Source organism: Salvelinus alpinus, chromosome 5 (genome assembly GCF_045679555.1).
Source record: "Salvelinus alpinus chromosome 5, SLU_Salpinus.1, whole genome shotgun sequence".
NCBI classification, from domain to species: domain Eukaryota; kingdom Metazoa; phylum Chordata; class Actinopteri; order Salmoniformes; family Salmonidae; genus Salvelinus; species Salvelinus alpinus.
The window spans coordinates 16,725,228-16,746,207 of NC_092090.1; the positions used below are offsets into that span (position 1 = coordinate 16,725,228).

Below are 20,980 nucleotides of genomic sequence, written 5' to 3' on the forward strand. Positions count from 1 at the left end.
CTGTCATCACTAGTAATGTGGAAGACTGTGCAGCGTTACCCATCTAGAGATGTCCCACTGTCATCACTAGTAATGTGGAAGACTGCAGCGTTACCCATCTAGAGACGTCCCACTGTCATCACTAGTAATGTGGAAGACTGTGCAGCGTTACCCATCTAGAGATGTCTCACTGTCATCACTAGTAATGTGGAAGACTGTGCAGCGTTACCCATCTAGAGATGTCACACTGTCATCACTAGTAATGTGGAAGACTGCAGCGTTACCCATCTAGAGATGTCCCACTGTCATCACTAGTAATGTGGAAGACTGTGCAGCGTTACCCATCTAGAGATGTCTCACTGTCATCACTAGTAATGTGGAAGACTGTGCAGCGTTACCCATCTAGAGATGTCCCACTGTCATCACTAGTAATGTGGAAGACTGTGCAGCGTTACCCATCTAGAGACGTCCCACTGTCATCACTAGTAATGTGGAAGACTGTGCAGCGTTACCCATCTAGAGATGTCACACTGTCATCACTAGTAATGTGGAAGACTGCAGCGTTACCCATCTAGAGATGTCCCACTGTCATCACTAGTAATGTGGAAGACTGTGCAGCGTTACCCATCTAGAGACGTCCCACTGTCATCACTAGTAATGTGGAAGACTGCAGCGTTACCCATCTAGAGATGTCACACTGTCATCACTAGTAATGTGGAAGACTGTGCAGCGTTACCCATCTAGAGATGTCTCACTGTCATCACTAGTAATGTGGAAGACTGTGCAGCGTTACCCATCTAGAGATGTCACACTGTCATCACTAGTAATGTGGAAGACTGCAGCGTTACCCATCTAGAGATGTCCCACTGTCATCACTAGTAATGTGGAAGACTGTGCAGCGTTACCCATCTAGAGATGTCCCACTGTCATCACTAGTAATGTGGAAGACTGTGCAGCGTTACACATCTAGAGATGTCACACTGTCATCACTAGTAATGTGGAAGACTGTGCAGCGTTACCCATCTAGAGATGTCACACTGTCATCACTAGTAATGTGGAAGACTGCAGCGTTACCCATCTAGAGATGTCCCACTGTCATCACTAGTAATGTGGAAGACTGTGCAGCGTTACCCATCTAGAGATGTCTCACTGTCATCACTAGTAATGTGGAAGACTGTGCAGCGTTACCCATCTAGAGATGTCCCACTGTCATCACTAGTAATGTGGAAGACTGTGCAGCGTTACCCATCTAGAGACGTCCCACTGTCATCACTAGTAATGTGGAAGACTGTGCAGCGTTACCCATCTAGAGATGTCACACTGTCATCACTAGTAATGTGGAAGACTGCAGCGTTACCCATCTAGAGATGTCCCACTGTCATCACTAGTAATGTGGAAGACTGTGCAGCGTTACCCATCTAGAGACGTCCCACTGTCATCACTAGTAATGTGGAAGACTGCAGCGTTACCCATCTAGAGATGTCACACTGTCATCACTAGTAATGTGGAAGACTGTGCAGCGTTACCCATCTAGAGATGTCTCACTGTCATCACTAGTAATGTGGAAGACTGTGCAGCGTTACCCATCTAGAGATGTCACACTGTCATCACTAGTAATGTGGAAGACTGCAGCGTTACCCATCTAGAGATGTCCCACTGTCATCACTAGTAATGTGGAAGACTGTGCAGCGTTACCCATCTAGAGATGTCCCACTGTCATCACTAGTAATGTGGAAGACTGTGCAGCGTTACCCATCTAGAGATGTCACACTGTCATCACTAGTAATGTGGAAGACTGTGCAGCGTTACCCATCTAGAGATGTCCCACTGTCATCACTAGTAATGTGGAAGACTGTGCAGCGTTACCCATCTAGAGATGTCCCACTGTCATCACTAGTAATGTGGAAGACTGTGCAGCGTTACCCATCTAGAGACGTCCTACTGTCATCACTAGTAATGTGGAAGACTGTGCAGCGTTACCCATCTAGAGATGTCACACTGTCATCACTAGTAATGTGGAAGACTGCAGCGTTACCCATCTAGAGATGTCCCACTGTCATCACTAGTAATGTGGAAGACTGTGCAGCGTTACCCATCTAGAGATGTCTCACTGTCATCACTAGTAATGTGGAAGACTGTGCAGCGTTACCCATCTAGAGATGTCTCACTGTCATCACTAGTAATGTGGAAGACTGTGCAGCGTTACCCATCTAGAGATGTCACACTGTCATCACGAGTAATGTGGAAGACTGTGCAGCGTTACCCATCTAGAGATGTCACACTGTCATCACTAGTAATGTGGAAGACTGTGCAGCGTTACCCATCTAGAGATGTCTCACTGTCATCACTAGTAATGTGGAAGACTGTGCAGCGTTACCCATCTAGAGATGTCACACTGTCATCACTAGTAATGTGGAAGACTGTGCAGCGTTACCCATCTAGAGACGTCCCGCTGTCATCACTAGTAATGTGGAAGACTGTGCAGCGTTACCCATCTAGAGATGTCTCACTGTCATCACTAGTAATGTGGAAGACTGTGCAGCGTTACCCATCTAGAGATGTCACACTGTCATCACTAGTAATGTGGAAGACTGTGCAGCGTTACCCATCTAGAGACGTCCCGCTGTCATCACTAGTAATGTGGAAGACTGTGCAGCGTTACCCATCTAGAGACGTCCCACTGTCATCACTAGTAATGTGGAAGACTGTGCAGCGTTACCCATCTAGAGATGTCACACTGTCATCACTAGTAATGTGGAAGACTGTGCAGCGTTACCCATCTAGAGATGTCACACTGTCATCACTAGTAATGTGGAAGACTGTGCAGCGTTACCCATCTAGAGATGTCACACTGTCATCACTAGTAATGTGGAAGACTGTGCAGCGTTACCCATCTAGAGATGTCCCACTGTCATCACTAGTAATGTGGAAGACTGTGCAGCGTTACCCATCTAGAGACGTCCTACTGTCATCACTAGTAATGTGGAAGACTGTGCAGCGTTACCCATCTAGAGATGTCCCACTGTCATCACTAGTAATGTGGAAGACTGCAGCGTTACCCATCTAGAGACGTCCCACTGTCATCACTAGTAATGTGGAAGACTGTGCAGCGTTACCCATCTAGAGATGTCTCACTGTCATCACTAGTAATGTGGAAGACTGTGCAGCGTTACCCATCTAGAGATGTCACACTGTCATCACTAGTAATGTGGAAGACTGTGCAGCGTTACCCATCTAGAGATGTCCCACTGTCATCACTAGTAATGTGGAAGACTGTGCAGCGTTACCCATCTAGAGACGTCCCACTGTCATCACTAGTAATGTGGAAGACTGTGCAGCGTTACCCATCTAGAGATGTCCCACTGTCATCACTAGTAATGTGGAAGACTGTGCAGCGTTACCCATCTAGAGATGTCCCACTGTCATCACTAGTAATGTGGAAGACTGTGCAGCGTTACCCATCTAGAGACGTCCTACTGTCATCACTAGTAATGTGGAAGACTGTGCAGCGTTACCCATCTAGAGATGTCACACTGTCATCACTAGTAATGTGGAAGACTGTGCAGCGTTACCCATCTAGAGATGTCTCACTGTCATCACTAGTAATGTGGAAGACTGTGCAGCGTTACCCATCTAGAGACGTCCTACTGTCATCACTAGTAATGTGGAAGACTGTGCAGCGTTACCCATCTAGAGATGTCCCACTGTCATCACTAGTAATGTGGAAGACTGTGCAGCGTTACCCATCTAGAGACGTCCTACTGTCATCACTAGTAATGTGGAAGACTGTGCAGCGTTACCCATCTAGAGATGTCCCACTGTCATCACTAGTAATGTGGAAGACTGTGCAGCGTTACCCATCTAGAGATGTCTCACTGTCATCACTAGTAATGTGGAAGACTGTGCAGCGTTACCCATCTAGAGATGTCACACTGTCATCACTAGTAATGTGGAAGACTGTGCAGCGTTACCCATCTAGAGACGTCCCACTGTCATCACTAGTAATGTGGAAGACTGTGCAGCGTTACCCATCTAGAGATGTCCCACTGTCATCACTAGTAATGTGGAAGACTGTGCAGCGTTACCCATCTAGAGACGTCCTACTGTCATCACTAGTAATGTGGAAGACTGTGCAGCGTTACCCATCTAGAGATGTCACACTGTCATCACTAGTAATGTGGAAGACTGCAGCGTTACCCATCTAGAGATGTCCCACTGTCATCACTAGTAATGTGGAAGACTGTGCAGCGTTACCCATCTAGAGATGTCTCACTGTCATCACTAGTAATGTGGAAGACTGTGCAGCGTTACCCATCTAGAGATGTCCCACTGTCATCACTAGTAATGTGGAAGACTGCAGCGTTACCCATCTAGAGATGTCCCACTGTCATCACTAGTAATGTGGAAGACTGTGCAGCGTTACCCATCTAGAGATGTCCCACTGTCATCACTAGTAATGTGGAAGACTGTGCAGCGTTACCCATCTAGAGATGTCACACTGTCATCACTAGTAATGTGGAAGACTGTGCAGCGTTACCCATCTAGAGATGTCACACTGTCATCACTAGTAATGTGGAAGACTGTGCAGCGTTACCCATCTAGAGATGTCCCACTGTCATCACTAGTAATGTTGAAGACTGTGCAGCGTTACCCATCTAGAGATGTCCCACTGTCATCACTAGTAATGTGGAAGACTGTGCAGCGTTACCCATCTAGAGATGTCCCACTGTCATCACTAGTAATGTGGAAGACTGTGCAGCGTTACCCATCTAGAGATGTCCCACTGTCATCACTAGTAATGTGGAAGACTGTGCAGCGTTACCCATCTAGAGATGTCCCACTGTCATCACTAGTAATGTGGAAGACTGTGCAGCGTTACCCATCTAGAGATGTCTCACTGTCATCACTAGTAATGTGGAAGACTGTGCAGCGTTACCCATCTAGAGATGTCACACTGTCATCACTAGTAATGTGGAAGACTGTGCAGCGTTACCCATCTAGAGACGTCCCACTGTCATCACTAGTAATGTGGAAGACTGTGCAGCGTTACCCATCTAGAGATGTCCCACTGTCATCACTAGTAATGTGGAAGACTGTGCAGCGTTACCCATCTAGAGACGTCCTACTGTCATCACTAGTAATGTGGAAGACTGTGCAGCGTTACCCATCTAGAGATGTCCCACTGTCATCACTAGTAATGTGGAAGACTGCAGCGTTACCCATCTAGAGATGTCCCACTGTCATCACTAGTAATGTGGAAGACTGTGCAGCGTTACCCATCTAGAGATGTCACACTGTCATCACTAGTAATGTGGAAGACTGTGCAGCGTTACCCATCTAGAGATGTCCCACTGTCATCACTAGTAATGTGGAAGACTGTGCAGCGTTACCCATCTAGAGATGTCACACTGTCATCACTAGTAATGTGGAAGACTGCAGCGTTACCCATCTAGAGATGTCCCACTGTCATCACTAGTAATGTGGAAGACTGTGCAGCGTTACCCATCTAGAGATGTCTCACTGTCATCACTAGTAATGTGGAAGACTGTGCAGCGTTACCCATCTAGAGATGTCACACTGTCATCACTAGTAATGTGGAAGACTGTGCAGCGTTACCCATCTAGAGATGTCCCACTGTCATCACTAGTAATGTGGAAGACTGTGCAGCGTTACCCATCTAGAGATGTCCCACTGTCATCACTAGTAATGTGGAAGACTGTGCAGCGTTACCCATCTAGAGACGTCCTACTGTCATCACTAGTAATGTGGAAGACTGTGCAGCGTTACCCATCTAGAGATGTCACACTGTCATCACTAGTAATGTGGAAGACTGTGCAGCGTTACCCATCTAGAGACGTCCCACTGTCATCACTAGTAATGTGGAAGACTGTGCAGCGTTACCCATCTAGAGATGTCCCACTGTCATCACTAGTAATGTGGAAGACTGTGCAGCGTTACCCATCTAGAGATGTCTCACTGTCATCACTAGTAATGTGGAAGACTGTGCAGCGTTACCCATCTAGAGATGTCCCACTGTCATCACTAGTAATGTGGAAGACTGTGCAGCGTTACCCATCTAGAGATGTCCCACTGTCATCACTAGTAATGTGGAAGACTGGAGCGTTACCCATCTAGAGATGTCCCACTGTCATCACTAGTAATGTGGAAGACTGTGCAGCGTTACCCATCTAGAGATGTCCCACTGTCATCACTAGTAATGTGGAAGACTGTGCAGCGTTACCCATCTAGAGATGTCACACTGTCATCACTAGTAATGTGGAAGACTGTGCAGCGTTACCCATCTAGAGATGTCACACTGTCATCACTAGTAATGTGGAAGACTGTGCAGCGTTACCCATCTAGAGATGTCCCACTGTCATCACTAGTAATGTTGAAGACTGTGCAGCGTTACCCATCTAGAGATGTCCCACTGTCATCACTAGTAATGTGGAAGACTGTGCAGCGTTACCCATCTAGAGATGTCCCACTGTCATCACTAGTAATGTGGAAGACTGTGCAGCGTTACCCATCTAGAGATGTCCCACTGTCATCACTAGTAATGTGGAAGACTGTGCAGCGTTACCCATCTAGAGACGTCCTACTGTCATCACTAGTAATGTGGAAGACTGTGCAGCGTTACCCATCTAGAGATGTCACACTGTCATCACTAGTAATGTGGAAGACTGCAGCGTTACCCATCTAGAGATGTCCCACTGTCATCACTAGTAATGTGGAAGACTGCAGCGTTACCCATCTAGAGATGTCCCACTGTCATCACTAGTAATGTGGAAGACTGTGCAGCGTTACCCATCTAGAGATGTCCCACTGTCATCACTAGTAATGTGGAAGACTGTGCAGCGTTACCCTTCTAGAGATGTCCCACTGTCATCACTAGTAATGTGGAAGACTGTGCAGCGTTACCCATCTAGAGATGTCCCACTGTCATCACTAGTAATGTGGAAGACTGTGCAGCGTTACCCATCTAGAGACGTCCTACTGTCATCACTAGTAATGTGGAAGACTGTGCAGCGTTACCCATCTAGAGATGTCCCACTGTCATCACTAGTAATGTGGAAGACTGCAGCGTTACCATCTAGAGATGTCCTACTGTCATCACTAGTAATGTGGAAGACTGTGCAGCGTTACCCATCTAGAGATGTCCCACTGTCATCACTAGTAATGTGGAAGACTGTGCAGCGTTACCCATCTAGAGATGTCTCACTGTCATCACTAGTAATGTGGAAGACTGTGCAGCGTTACCCATCTAGAGATGTCACACTGTCATCACTAGTAATGTGGAAGACTGTGCAGCGTTACCCATCTAGAGATGTCCCACTGTCATCACTAGTAATGTGGAAGACTGTGCAGCGTTACCCATCTAGAGATGTCACACTGTCATCACTAGTAATGTGGAAGACTGTGCAGCGTTACCCATCTAGAGATGTCTTACTGTCATCACTAGTAATGTGGAAGACTGTGCAGCGTTACCCATCTAGAGATGTCACACTGTCATCACTAGTAATGTGGAAGACTGTGCAGCGTTACCCATCTAGAGATGTCTTACTGTCATCACTAGTAATGTGGAAGACTGTGCAGCGTTACCCATCTAGAGACGTCCCACTGTCATCACTAGTAATGTGGAAGACTGTGCATCGTTACCCATCTAGAGATGTCTTACTGTCATCACTAGTAATGTGGAAGACTGTGCAGCGTTACCCATCTAGAGATGTCCCACTGTCATCACTAGTAATGTGGAAGACTGTGCAGCGTTACCCATCTAGAGATGTCCCACTGTCATCACTAGTAATGTGGAAGACTGTGCAGCGTTACCCATCTAGAGATGTCTCACTGTCATCACTAGTAATGTGGAAGACTGTGCAGCGTTACCCATCTAGTGATGTCCCACTGTCATCACTAGTAATGTGGAAGACTGTGCAGCGTTACCCATCTAGAGATGTCCCACTGTCATCACTAGTAATGTGGAAGACTGTGCAGCGTTACCCATCTAGAGATGTCACACTGTCATCACTAGTAATGTGGAAGACTGTGCAGCGTTACCCATCTAGAGATGTCTTACTGTCATCACTAGTAATGTGGAAGACTGTGCAGCGTTACCCATCTAGAGATGTCTTACTGTCATCACTAGTAATGTGGAAGACTGTGCAGCGTTACCCATCTAGAGATGTCTTACTGTCATCACTAGTAATGTGGAAGACTGTGCAGCGTTACCCATCTAGAGACGTCCCACTGTCATCACTAGTAATGTGGAAGACTGTGCAGCGTTACCCATCTAGAGATGTCTTACTGTCATCACTAGTAATGTGGAAGACTGTGCAGCGTTACCCATCTAGAGACGTCCCACTGTCATCACTAGTAATGTGGAAGACTGTGCAGCGTTACCCATCTAGAGACGTCCCACTGTCATCACTAGTAATGTGGAAGACTGTGCAGCGTTACCCATCTAGAGATGTCTTACTGTCATCACTAGTAATGTGGAAGACTGTGCAGCGTTACCCATCTAGAGACGTCCCACTGTCATCACTAGTAATGTGGAAGACTGTGCAGCGTTACCCATCTAGAGACGTCCCACTGTCATCACTAGTAATGTGGAAGACTGTGCAGCGTTACCCATCTAGTGATGTCCCACTGTCATCACTAGTAATGTGGAAGACTGTGCAGCGTTACCCATCTAGAGACGTCCCACTGTCATCACTAGTAATGTGGAAGACTGTGCAGCGTTACCCATCTAGAGATGTCACACTGTCATCACTAGTAATGTGGAAGACTGTGCAGCGTTACCCATCTAGAGACGTCCCACTGTCATCACTAGTAATGTGGAAGACTGTGCAGCGTTACCCATCTAGAGATGTCCCACTGTCATCACTAGTAATGTGGAAGACTGTGCAGCGTTACCCATCTAGAGACGTCCTACTGTCATCACTAGTAATGTGGAAGACTGTGCAGCGTTACCATCTAGAGATGTCCCACTGGGCACACACTGGTTGAATCAACACTGTTTCCACATCATTTCAATGATGGGCTCAGGTCCCGGGGGACCTGAGCCCTAAGAGCCTGCCTCAGGACTACCTGGCCTGATGACTGTCCCCAGACCACCTGGTCGTGCTGCTGATCCAGTTTCTGCTGTGCTGCCTGCGGTGACGGAACCCTGACCTGTTCACTGGTCGCGCTACTTTGTCCCGGACCTGCTGTTTCTTCTCCCTCCCTTTCTCTTCCTCACCTTCTGTCTCAACCTCTGAATGCTCGGCTATGAAAAGCCAACTGACATTTACTCCTGAGGTGCTGATCTGTTGCACACTATACAACCACTGTGATTATTATTTGACCCTGCTGGTCATCTATGAACGTTTGAACATCTTGAAGAACGATCTGGCCTTAATGGCCACGTACTCTTATAATCTCCACCCGGCACAGCCAGAAGAGGACTGGCTCCTCTCTAGGTTTCTTCCTAGGTTCCAGCCTTTCTAGGGGGTTTCTGTATAAGCACTTTGTGACAACTGCTGATGTAAAAGGGGCTTTATAAATAACTATGATTGACTGATTGAACTGTCCCCTATGAGTCTGTGTGTGTGTGTGTGTGTGTGTGTGTGTGTGTGTGTGTGTGTGTGTGTGTGTGTGTGTGTGTGTGTGTGTGTGTGTGTGTGTGTGTGTGTGTGTGTGTGTGTGTGTGTGTGTGTGTGTGTGTGTGTGTGTGTGTGTGTGTGTGTGTGTGTGTAGTTGGGTCACAGGGGGCAGCTGGTTTAGGTATCAGCTCTGCTAAGCATCTGTTAGTGGAGCCTGTTCTCCGTCTCCGTCATGGCTTAATGCTTTCTCTCATAGTCTGGTTGGTCAACATAGAGGAGAGTATTAAACACCAGTCAACATAGAGATGGAGGAGAGTATTAAACACCAGTCAACATAGAGATGGAGAGAGTATTAAACACCAGTCAACATAGAGGAGAGTATTAAACACCAGTCAACATAGAGATGGAGGAGAGTATTAAACACCAGTCAACATAGAGGAGAGTATTAAACACCAGTCAACATAGAGATGGAGAAGAGTATTAAACACCAGTCAACATAGAGGAGAGTATTAAACACCAGTCAACATAGAGGAGAGTATTAAACACCAGTCAACATAGAGATGGAGGAGAGTATTAAACACCAGTCAACATAGAGATGGAGGAGAGTATTAAACACCAGTCAACATAGAGATGGAGGAGAGTATTAAACACCAGTCAACATAGAGATAGAGGGGAGTATTAAACACCAGTCAACATAGAGATGGAGGAGAGTATTAAACACCAGTCAACATAGAGCTGGAGAAGAGTATTAAACACCAGTCAACATAGAGATGGAGGAGAGTATTAAACACCAGTCAACATAGAGATAGAGGGGAGTATTAAACACCAGTCAACATAGAGATGGAGGAGAGTATTAAACACCAGTCAACATAGAGATGGAGGAGAGTATTAAACACCAGTCAACATAGAGCTGGAGAAGAGTATTAAACACCAGTCAACATAGAGATGGAGGAGAGTATTAAACACCAGTCAACATAGAGGAGAGTATTAAACACCAGTCAACATAGAGGAGAGTATTAAACACCAGTCAACATATAGATGGAGGAGAGTATTAAACACCAGTCAACATAGAGATGGAGGAGAGTATTAAACACCAGTCAACATAGAGATGGAGGAGAGTATTAAACACCAGTCAACATAGAGATAGAGGGGAGTATTAAACACCAGTCAACATAGAGATGGAGGAGAGTATTAAACACCAGTCAACATAGAGATAGAGGGGAGTATTAAACACCAGTCAACATAGAGATGGAAGAGAGTATTAAACACCAGTCAACATAGAGATGGAGGAGAGTATTAAACACCAGTCAACATAGAGATGGAGGAGAGTATTAAACACCAGTCAACATAGAGATAAAGGGGAGTATTAAACACCAGTCAACATAGAGATGGAGGAGAGTATTAAACACCAGTCAACATAGAGATGGAGGAGAGTATTAAACACCAGTCAACATAGAGATAGAGGAGAGTATTAAACACCAGTCAACATAGAGATGGAGAAGAGGATTAAACACCAGTCAACATAGAGATGGAGGAGAGTATTAAACACCAATCAACATAGAGATAGAGGAGAGTATTAAACACCAGTCAACATGGAGATGGAGGAGAGTATTAAACACCAGTCAACATAGAGATAGAGGAGAGTATTAAACACCAGTCAACATAGAGGAGAGTATTAAACACCAGTCAACATAGAGATGGAGAAGAGTATTAAACACCAGTCAACATAGAGGAGAGTATTAAACACCAGTCAACATAGAGGAGAGTATTAAACACCAGTCAACATAGAGGAGAGTATTAAACACCAGTCAACATATAGATGGAGGAGAGTATTAAACACCAGTCAACATAGAGATGGAGAAGAGTATTAAACACCAGTCAACATAGAGATGGAGGAGAGTATTAAACACCAGTCAACATAGAGATAGAGGAGAGTATTAAACACCAGTCAACATAGAGATGGAGAAGAGTATTAAACACCAGTCAACATAGAGATGGAGGAGAGTATTAAACACCAGTCAACATAGAGATGGAGGAGAGTATTAAACACCAGTCAACATAGAGATGGAGGAGAGTATTAAACACCAGTCAACATAGAGATGGAGGAGAGTATTAAACACCAGTCAACATAGAGATGGAGGAGAGTATTAAACACCAGTCAACATAGAGATGGAGAAGAGTATTAAACACCAGTCAACATAGAGGAGAGTATTAAACACCAGTCAACATAGAGGTGGAGAAGAGTATTAAACACCAGTCAACATAGAGGAGAGTATTAAACACCAGTCAACATAGAGATGGAGGAGAGTATTAAACACCAGTCAACATAGAGGAGAGTATTAAACACCAGTCAACATAGAGATGGAGGAGAGTATTAAACACCAGTCAACATAGATGAGAGTATTAAACACCAGTCAACATAGAGATGGAGGAGAGTATTAAACACCAGTCAACATAGAGATGGAGGAGAGTATTAAACACCAGTCAACATAGAGATGGAGGAGAGTATTAAACACTAGCTCTATAGCAGCAGCAGCAGTAGAGGGTGTAGTGTACTGTTCGGTTGGGGTGTAGTGTACTGTTAGGCTGGGGTGTAGTGTACTGTTAGGTTGGGGTGTAGTGTACTGTTAGGTTGGGGTGTAGTGTACTGTTAGGTTGGGGTGTAGTGTACTGTTAGGTTGGGATGTAGTGTACTGTTAGGCTGGGGTGTAGTGTACTGTTAGGTTGGGGTGTAGTGTACTGTTAGGCTGGGATGTAGTGTACTGTTAGGCTGGGGTGTAGTGTACTGTTAGGCTGGGGTGTAGTGTACTGTTAGGTTGGGGTGTAGTGTACTGTTAGGCTGGGGTGTAGTGTACTGTTAGGTTGGGGTGTACCGTGTTGGTCTAGGCAATAGCCATTATTATACTGTGATTTTAACCACTAGCCCCGTCCCAAACCTTAACCTTACCCCCTGAACTTAAATTAGGAATAAAAGGGTGCCATTCTATGCTGGACCCAGAAGGTTGAAACCCACTTGTCTGAGCAACGCTCTCAGCTGTCCACTTCACCAGGTCACCCACGTGGTGTAGTGTTGGGGTCAGTGTGGAGCTAAGTGAGACCTCACACTGGACAGAGGACTGTTGTACGCCAGACCTCAGGCCACACGGACACTGGCGTGAGGGGGGCGAGAGAGGTGGTGTGTGTGGGGGGGGGGGGGGGGGGGGGCAAGCTGTCCCCTCTGCCTCTCACCAGACCCCCAAGCTGTCCCCTCTGCCTCTCACATGACCCCAAGCTGTCACAACAGACACTTAGCAGCCTTCACAGTAAACACACACCAGGGAGGGAGGGGGAGTGGCTTTCTCTCGTAACAGGGATGGAGAAAGAGAGAAGGAAAGAGACAGATGGGAAAAAGAAAGAGGAAAGGCAGGGAAGAAATATTGAGAGAGGGAAATAGTGAGTAAAGAGCCAGAGACTGAGAGAAGAAAACCGAGAGAGAGAGAGAAAAAGGAAGAGAGAGAGAGAAAGAGGAAGAGCGAGAAGGACAGAGAAAGAGAGAACGAGAGTGAGAGAATGTGGGAGAGAGCCAGAGAGAGAGAAAACAGAGAGAAAGAACGAGAGAGAGAGAGAGAGAGACTTTTTGTCTTTATTTAATGATACATTCTCATTTCATTAAACCCCCCCACTCCCCCTTATTAAGACAAAAAAACAAATATCCCTGTACCTCATACTCACCTTGCTCCACAATACAAAACAACACGAAACAATAACCCAAACCTCACCACTTCTACAACCGTATCTCCAACCCAACCCATCTTCCCCAGCTGTACAGACAGCCCCCCGACACACCATATCTCCTGAAACATCTCTGCACTTTCTATCATTTTATACAACTCAAATTCCACCCTAAGGCGTGCAGAGACCATCCCATTAAATTATAGTAAAGGGTTTGTTATCCCCCACCTTTGACCCTGTTCCTCCTTGTTAGCCAAATAGACAACTTTGAAAGAAAATTCAACAACACACATTTGGCCTTCTCCTTCTTTGAATACCTGCACCCCATTATCGACATCCCGACAGTAAACTCCACCCCCAGCCAGTTTATGCCACAGGGAAGATGCCACCAGGTTGTTGATTATCAGCATTCTCCCTCTATATGACACTTGGGACAGGAGCCACCTGCACCTGGCCAGTCTTGACACCACTGCCTGTGAAAGCCCACCCCTGTTGGCTGTCACAGACCCAAAAATTGTAAGCCCTTCACAACCCCACTGCAAACCCCCTGGAAGCAGAAGAGGGGCCCTATCCCTTCCATGCCCAACATAACAGAGCTTTGCACTTGCCCCAGTTCACCTTAGCCGACGAAGCTCCCTCGTACAACTTCAGACTAGTCTCTAGTGCTTGCATATCCTGCCCATCCCTGACCATCACAGAAACGTAATCTGCATACGCTGACACTGCTATGCCTGTCAACACACCCATCCCTGTCCAGCACACTCCCTGCAGTCTCCTGCGTAGCAGGCTCAAAAAAGGCTCAATGGCTAGTGTATATAACTGCCCCGATAGAGGGCATCCTTGTCTAATGCCCCGTCTCACGCAGACTGGCCTGCTGAGCCCCCCTCCCAACTTGACCATACATGACGCCCCAGCATACACCATCTTCACACATGACGCCCCAGCATACACCATCTTCACACAGGCCAAAAAACCTTTCCCCAAACATTACATTAAACAGATACTCATGGTCCACTCTATCAAAAGCCTTCTCTTGATCTAAAGAGACCAGTCCAAAGTTCACATTAGAACCTCTCGAAAAGTCCAACATGTCCCTGATTAAGAACAAGTTGTCCATGATGGAGCGTCCCGGTACACAATATGTCTGGTCCTTGTGTACAATAGAATCCAGATGGGACTTCAATCTGTTAGCGAGGACCTTGGCAAATATATTGTAGTCTCCGCACAGAGCAATGCCACAGGCCTCCAGTTCCTAAGTTCACACAAGTCCCATTTTTTGGGAAGAAGAGTCAGAGCCGCACGACAGCAGCTCATCGGCAACTTTCCTACCCTGACGCACTCACGCAACACGCAAAAGATGTCCAGTCCAATTATTCCCCAGAATTTTTATAAAACTCCACTGGGAGTCCATCGACCCCCGGTGTACGGCCGAGTGACATCTGGGTTACGGCCTCTGCTAGTTCATGGGACAACAGAGGAATGCCCATTTCATCCCTCTGTGCCAGAGAGAGCTTAGGGAGTTCTGCAAACAAGACCTGAGCACACATAGGATCACACAGTTCTGCACCTATACAACTCAGTATAAACCTCCACAGTCCGCTCCGCATCTCCCCCACCACATAGGATCACACAGTTCTGCACCTATACAACTCAGTATAAACCTCCACAGTCCGCTCCGCATCTCCCCCACCACATAGGATCACACAGTTCTGCACCTATACAACTCAGTATAAACCTCCACAGTCCGCTCCGCATCTCCCCCACCACATAGGATCACACAGTTCTGCACCTATACAACTCAGTATAAACCTCCACAGTCCGCTCCGCATCTCCCCCACCACATAGGATCACACAGTTCTGCCCTATACAACTCAGTATAAACCTCCACAGTCCGCTCCGCATCTCCCCCACCACATAGGATCACACAGTTCTGCACCTATACAACTCAGTATAAACCTCCACAGTCCGCTCCCGCATTTTCCCCTCCACAGAGGTCACCCGCCCATCAGACAGCCGGAGACAATGCATACCTTTGGCTTCACCGCTCTGTCTTTCCAAACCAAAGAAGAAGGAGCTGGGAGCATCCATCTCCTTGAGCATGGAGAACCTAGTTCTTACAAAGAACAAAGAGACCAATAGCAAAGCTCAAAAAGCTCCAGTGACAGAAAAAAACTATTCATCTAAACAGCGTCTGAAGGTAGACCTTTACGCACGGTTGTGACCCACTTCCTGGGTGAGATGACACCATGCCATGCACCATTTTTCATAGCGTGTTGTACTGATCTTTAAAAGTTTCCCGGATCGCAAGAAAAAGACTCAAGATTAACTTTTGACCCCTTAGCCTCATTTAGGAACCTTGACAGCTTCCTCACCGTGTACTTTGTCCCCTCTGCCTGACTGGCTGTCAGCTCTGGACCCATTGAGGAGGAGTCTGAAAATAAGGCCTCCTCATCTCCATCTCCAATCCTGACCACCTGCCCTTTTTCTCAGGTTGGGGCCTCCCCCAACAGCACCAGGCAAAGGTTCCTTGGTGCCTTTTACCACACCGGCCTCTCCCCTCCCAAATCCTTTCTTCTCCCCCTTTTTCCTCTTCCGCCTGACACCCTCCTCCACCAGCCCTAGTCGCTTACCCTTCCCCACTATACTCTCCTCATCCACTAGCATAACCTAACTAGGCCCAGCCTCATCTACACCACCCTCTATAACATGACTAGACCCAGCCTCCGCTACACCACCATCTCTAGCATGACTAGACCCAGCCTCATCTACACCACCCTCTATAGCATGACTAGGCCCAGCCTCATCTACACGACCATCCGTAGCCTGACTAGACCCAGCCTCATCCACACCACCCTCTATAGCATGACTAGACCCATCCTCATCTACACCACCCTCTATAGCATGACTAGACCCAGACTCATCCACACCACCCTCTATAGCATGACTAGGCCCAGCCTCATCCACACCACCCTCTATAGCATGACTAGGCCCAGCCTCATCCACACCACCCTCTATAGCATGACTAGACCCAGACTCAGCTACACCACCCTCTATAGCATGACTAGGCCCAGACTCATCCACACCACACTCTATAGCATGTCTAGGCCCAGCCTCATCCACACCACCCTCTATAGCATGACTAGGCCCAGCCTCATCCATACCACCCTCTATAGCCTGACTAGACCCAGCCTCATCCACACCACCCTCTATAGCATGTCTAGACCCAGCCTCATCCACACCACCCTCTATAGCATGACTAGGCCCAACCTCAGCTACACCACCCTCTATATCATGACTAGGCCCAGCCTCAGCTACACCACCCTCTATAGCATGTCTAGACCCAGCCTCATCCACACCACCCTCTATAGCATGACTAGGCCCAACCTCAGCTACACCACCATCCATAGCATGACTAGACCCAGCCTCAGCTACACCACCCTCTATAGCATGACTAGGCCCAGCCTCATCCACACCACCCTCTATAGCATGACTAGGCCCAGCCTCATCCACACCACCCTCTATAGCATGACTAGGCCCAGCCTCATCCACACCACCCTCTATAGCATGACTAGGCCCAGCCTCTGCTGCCTGCGTCTCATGGCCCCTTGCATGTTGACCTCAATTTCCCCCACAGTCACTTGTATCCTCACCTTGTCTACGGCCTTTATGTGGGCACGCAAAGCTCTTATGCCCCAAATCCCCACACTCAAAACACTGAAGAATACCTGTGCTGGCAAACCCTGCGTAGAGCCCCTCCCCATGCCTCACTTTAAAGTGCACATTTAACTGTTGCTCATTGTAGTTCAGAAACATAAACACTTGCCTCCGGAACGAAACAACGTGCTTAACGGCATCTGACTGAAAACCTGCTGACAGTACACGGAAACCCCTAGCAAACTTACCAACCTGACTCTTTAGAACATCCGTAATAAACGGAGGCAGATTATCAACTACTACCCTGGTCGAAAGAGGAGAAATCGGCACCAACATATCCCTTACAAATATTCCACTAGCAATCAGCCTACCCACCAAATTCACTCGTTTCATAAACACAACCACAGCTTTGTTCATTCTAGAAGCAGAATGTATGAATTCAGCTCCGACCTGTTCACCGACCGCGAGCAGAACCTGTTCCACCTGAACTCCATTCTCAGGAACACACCTGAATCCCTGCCGTAACAACAGTGTCTCCTCTGCGCTAGGCTGCGAAGCCATCGTGCACACCACACCTTCCACGCCCCGGGAGACTAAAACTCTGTCCTCTTCCTACCTAACTTTAACAAAAACAGTGGGTACCGTTAAACTAACAGTGTGTTAACCCTCCACCATCTAACTTAAAAAAAATAAAAAATACCAAGGATAGAATCAAGAAAATAAGTTAGGACAGAGCCATTCACCCAGCCTGTCAACTACAAAACACTCCCAGCATGCACTGAGAAAGAGAGAGAGAGAGAAAATGAGAGAGAGAGAAAGAGAAAGAACGAGAGAGAGAGAACGAGAGAAAGAGAAAGAGAGAAAAAGAGATGAGAGAGAGAAAGAGAACGAGAGAAAGAGAGAAAAAGAGATGGAGAGAAGGAGGAAGAGAAAGAGAGAAAAAGAGATGGAGAGAGAAAGAGGAAGAGGGAGAGAGAAAAAGAGAGAAAAAGAGATGGAGAGAGAAAGAGGGAGCAGGTGAGAGAAGACATCAAGATATATTGACTATGTGCTAGCCTTTGGTTCTCTCCCCCTCTGTTTCCTCCCTGTCTGGCCTGCTGCTGTGTCTGTGATGTCTGGAATGCCGTATCCGTCTCCCCTCTGGCACCCACTGCTTCCCTAGCCTAGCCGCTAAACAGCTAATTATAGCCCCGCGACAGGACGGAGGTGTGACCTGGTTACCTATTTAAAGATCAGAGAGAACCTGTGAGAAAGTCCCTGCATAGAGGAGAGAGGGGAGCCGCTAGGCCGCAGGAATGTGTTTCATTCCATTCCATCCACTCCATTCCAGCCATTATTATGAGCCTCCCCTCACCAGTACCCAGACACCATTATTATGAGCCTCCCCTCACCAGTACCCAGACACCATTATTATGAGCCTCCCCTCACCAGTACCCAGACACACACATCTATTGACACACTGTCACTGTGTGCCACCTATCTCTCGTGTACACATTGTCTCCCCACCAACATGCAAATGCACGCACACGCACACACACACACACACACACACACACACACACACACACACACACACACACACACACACACACACACACACACACACACACACACACACACACACACACACACACACACACACACACACACACACACACACACACACACACACACACACACACACACACTCCTGACTACTGTCTATTGACACAGTGTTCCAGTACCACATGTATCACTTAACCTCCATGTCAAAACACAGGCGTAATCTAAGCCTGAGGAACCCCATAAAGGAGCAGTGTGTGTTGGGATGAGCAGCCAGCGTGTCAGTGGAGCCTCTCTGTGAGCTGGCAGGACCAGAGTACAAAGCCTGTGTCTCTATAGGGAGGGGACAGAGGAGAATGAGGGAAGATAACCTGCTGTATGCTCTATAGGGAGGGGACAGAGGAGAATGAGGGAAGATAACCTGCTGTATTTTCTATAGGGAGGGGACAGAGGAGAATGAGGGAAGATAACCTGGTGTATGTTCTATAGGGAGGGGACAGAGGAGAATGAGGGAAGATAACCTGCTGTATTTTCTATAGGGAGGGGACAGAGGAGAATGAGGGAAGATAACCTGCTGTATGCTCTATAGGGAGGGGACAGAGGAGAATGAGGGATGATAACCTGTTGTATGCTCTATAGGGAGGGGAAAGAGGAGAATGAGGGAAGATAACCTGGTGTATGCTCTATAGGGAGGGGACAGAGGAGAATGAGGGAAGATAACCTGGTGTATGCTCTATAGGGAGGGGACAGAGGAGAATGAGGGAAGATAACCTGGTGTATGCTCTATAGGGAGGGGACAGAGGAGAATGAGGGAAGATAACCTGCTGTAAGACACCCTTCCTCAGGGATCTAGAAGAGTTGTAGTGGTGGAACAGTGTGTTAAAACACGGGACCAAGGCAAGTCATATAAAGTCTGTTGGAGGTTTACCATTTACAACTAGACAATTACATAAATAAATATAGATATTTAACCTTTATTTAACTAGGCAAGTCAGTTTAGAACAAATTCTTATTTACAATGACGGCCTACCCCGGCCAAACCCAGACGATGCTGGACCAATAGGTCGCCGCCCTGTGGGACACCCAATCACGGCCGGATGTGATGCAGCCTGGATTCATTGATAGATGATGGTATGAATGAATCCACCACTCTATTATTGAAGGCAGCCAGAAAGTGATTTGAATTTAACATTCAGAAATGTTAAAACTTTTGAAACAAAAAGCTTCACAGTTTATTGAGAAGTCATTGGAAATAAATGCCCTTTTTTTCAATTATTGAATTGTAATTTTAGTTTACTTCCTGAATTGACTGTCTTCAATTCGAATTGAGCCCAACCCTGCTATACACACACACACACACACACACACACACACACACACACACACACACACACACACACACACACACACACACACACACACACACACACACACACACACACACACACACACACACACACACACACACACGTTCAGGTGGTGGGGATTGTATGTAAACAGTAAACAGTCATGTAAACAGTCATCCCATTCCTCCTTACCATGGCGTCCCATATATCCGGAAGCCTTTAACGGTGACGTCAGAGTCCTGGAGGTACACACAGTTAGTGAGGAGGTCCTGGACGTCATCAAAGTCCTCGGGCTTCAGTTTGGACACGGAGGGAAAACGGTAGTAATCCTGCTTGACCAGCTCGGCCATAAAGTCCTTATCGAAGGTCAGCTCATGGTTCCCTGCTATCACCACCTTAAACTCATAGGGTAGACCACCTGGAGGGGAGAGAACATACACAAGGGTTAGAGAGAGAGAGGGGGCGAGAGAGAAAGAGAGAGAGCGGGAGAGAGAGGGCGAGAGAGGGGGCGAGAGAGAAAGCGAGAGAGCGGGAGAGAGAGGGCGAGAGAGGGGGCGAGAGAGAAAGAGAGAGAGTGGGAGAGAGAGGGCGAGAGAGAGAGAGAAAAAGAGAGAGTGGAAGAGAGAGAGAGAGAGAGAGGGGGGGGGAGCGAGGGAGACAGAGAGAGATAGAGAGAGAAAGAGAGAGAGAGAGAAAAAGAGAGAGAATGGGAGAGAGAGAGAGAGAGAGAGGGGGCGAGAGAGAGACAGAGAGAGATAGAGAGAGAGAGAGGGGGAGAGAGAGAAAGAGAGAGAGTGGAGAGAGAGAGAGAAAGAGAGAGAGGGGGAGAGAGAGAGAAAAAGAGAGAGAATGGGAGAGAGAGAGAAAAGAGAGAGAGAGAGAGAGAGAGAGAGAGAGAGAGAGAGGGGGAGAGAGAGAAAAAGAGAGAGTGGGAGAGAGAGAGAGAGAGAGAGAGGGGGCGAGAGAGGGAGAGAGAGAGAGAGAGAGAGAGAGAGAGAGGGGGAGAGAGAGAAAAAGAGAGAGTGGGAGAGAGAGAGAGAGAGAGAGAGGGGGCGAGAGGGAGACAGAGAGATAGGGAGAGAAAGAGAGAGAGGGGGAGGGCCAGAATGTGCATTATTATATTCAATACATTCAAAGTAACGACCTGACCACATCAATGATTTCTCC

General features: G+C 47.2%; 1 protein-coding gene across 3 annotated transcripts in view; it reads right to left on the minus strand.

The window, feature by feature from the left end:
* Positions 1-20,980, minus strand: part of mpped2a (metallophosphoesterase domain containing 2a) — a 155,190-nt gene that overhangs the window by 78,620 nt on the left and 55,590 nt on the right. For all 3 annotated transcript variants that reach the window (XM_071399897.1, XM_071399899.1, XM_071399898.1), the window contains exon 4: positions 20,006-20,231. In XM_071399897.1, coding sequence (XP_071255998.1) covers positions 20,006-20,231 — 226 coding nt within the window. The remainder of the gene's footprint in view (positions 1-20,005; positions 20,232-20,980) is intronic.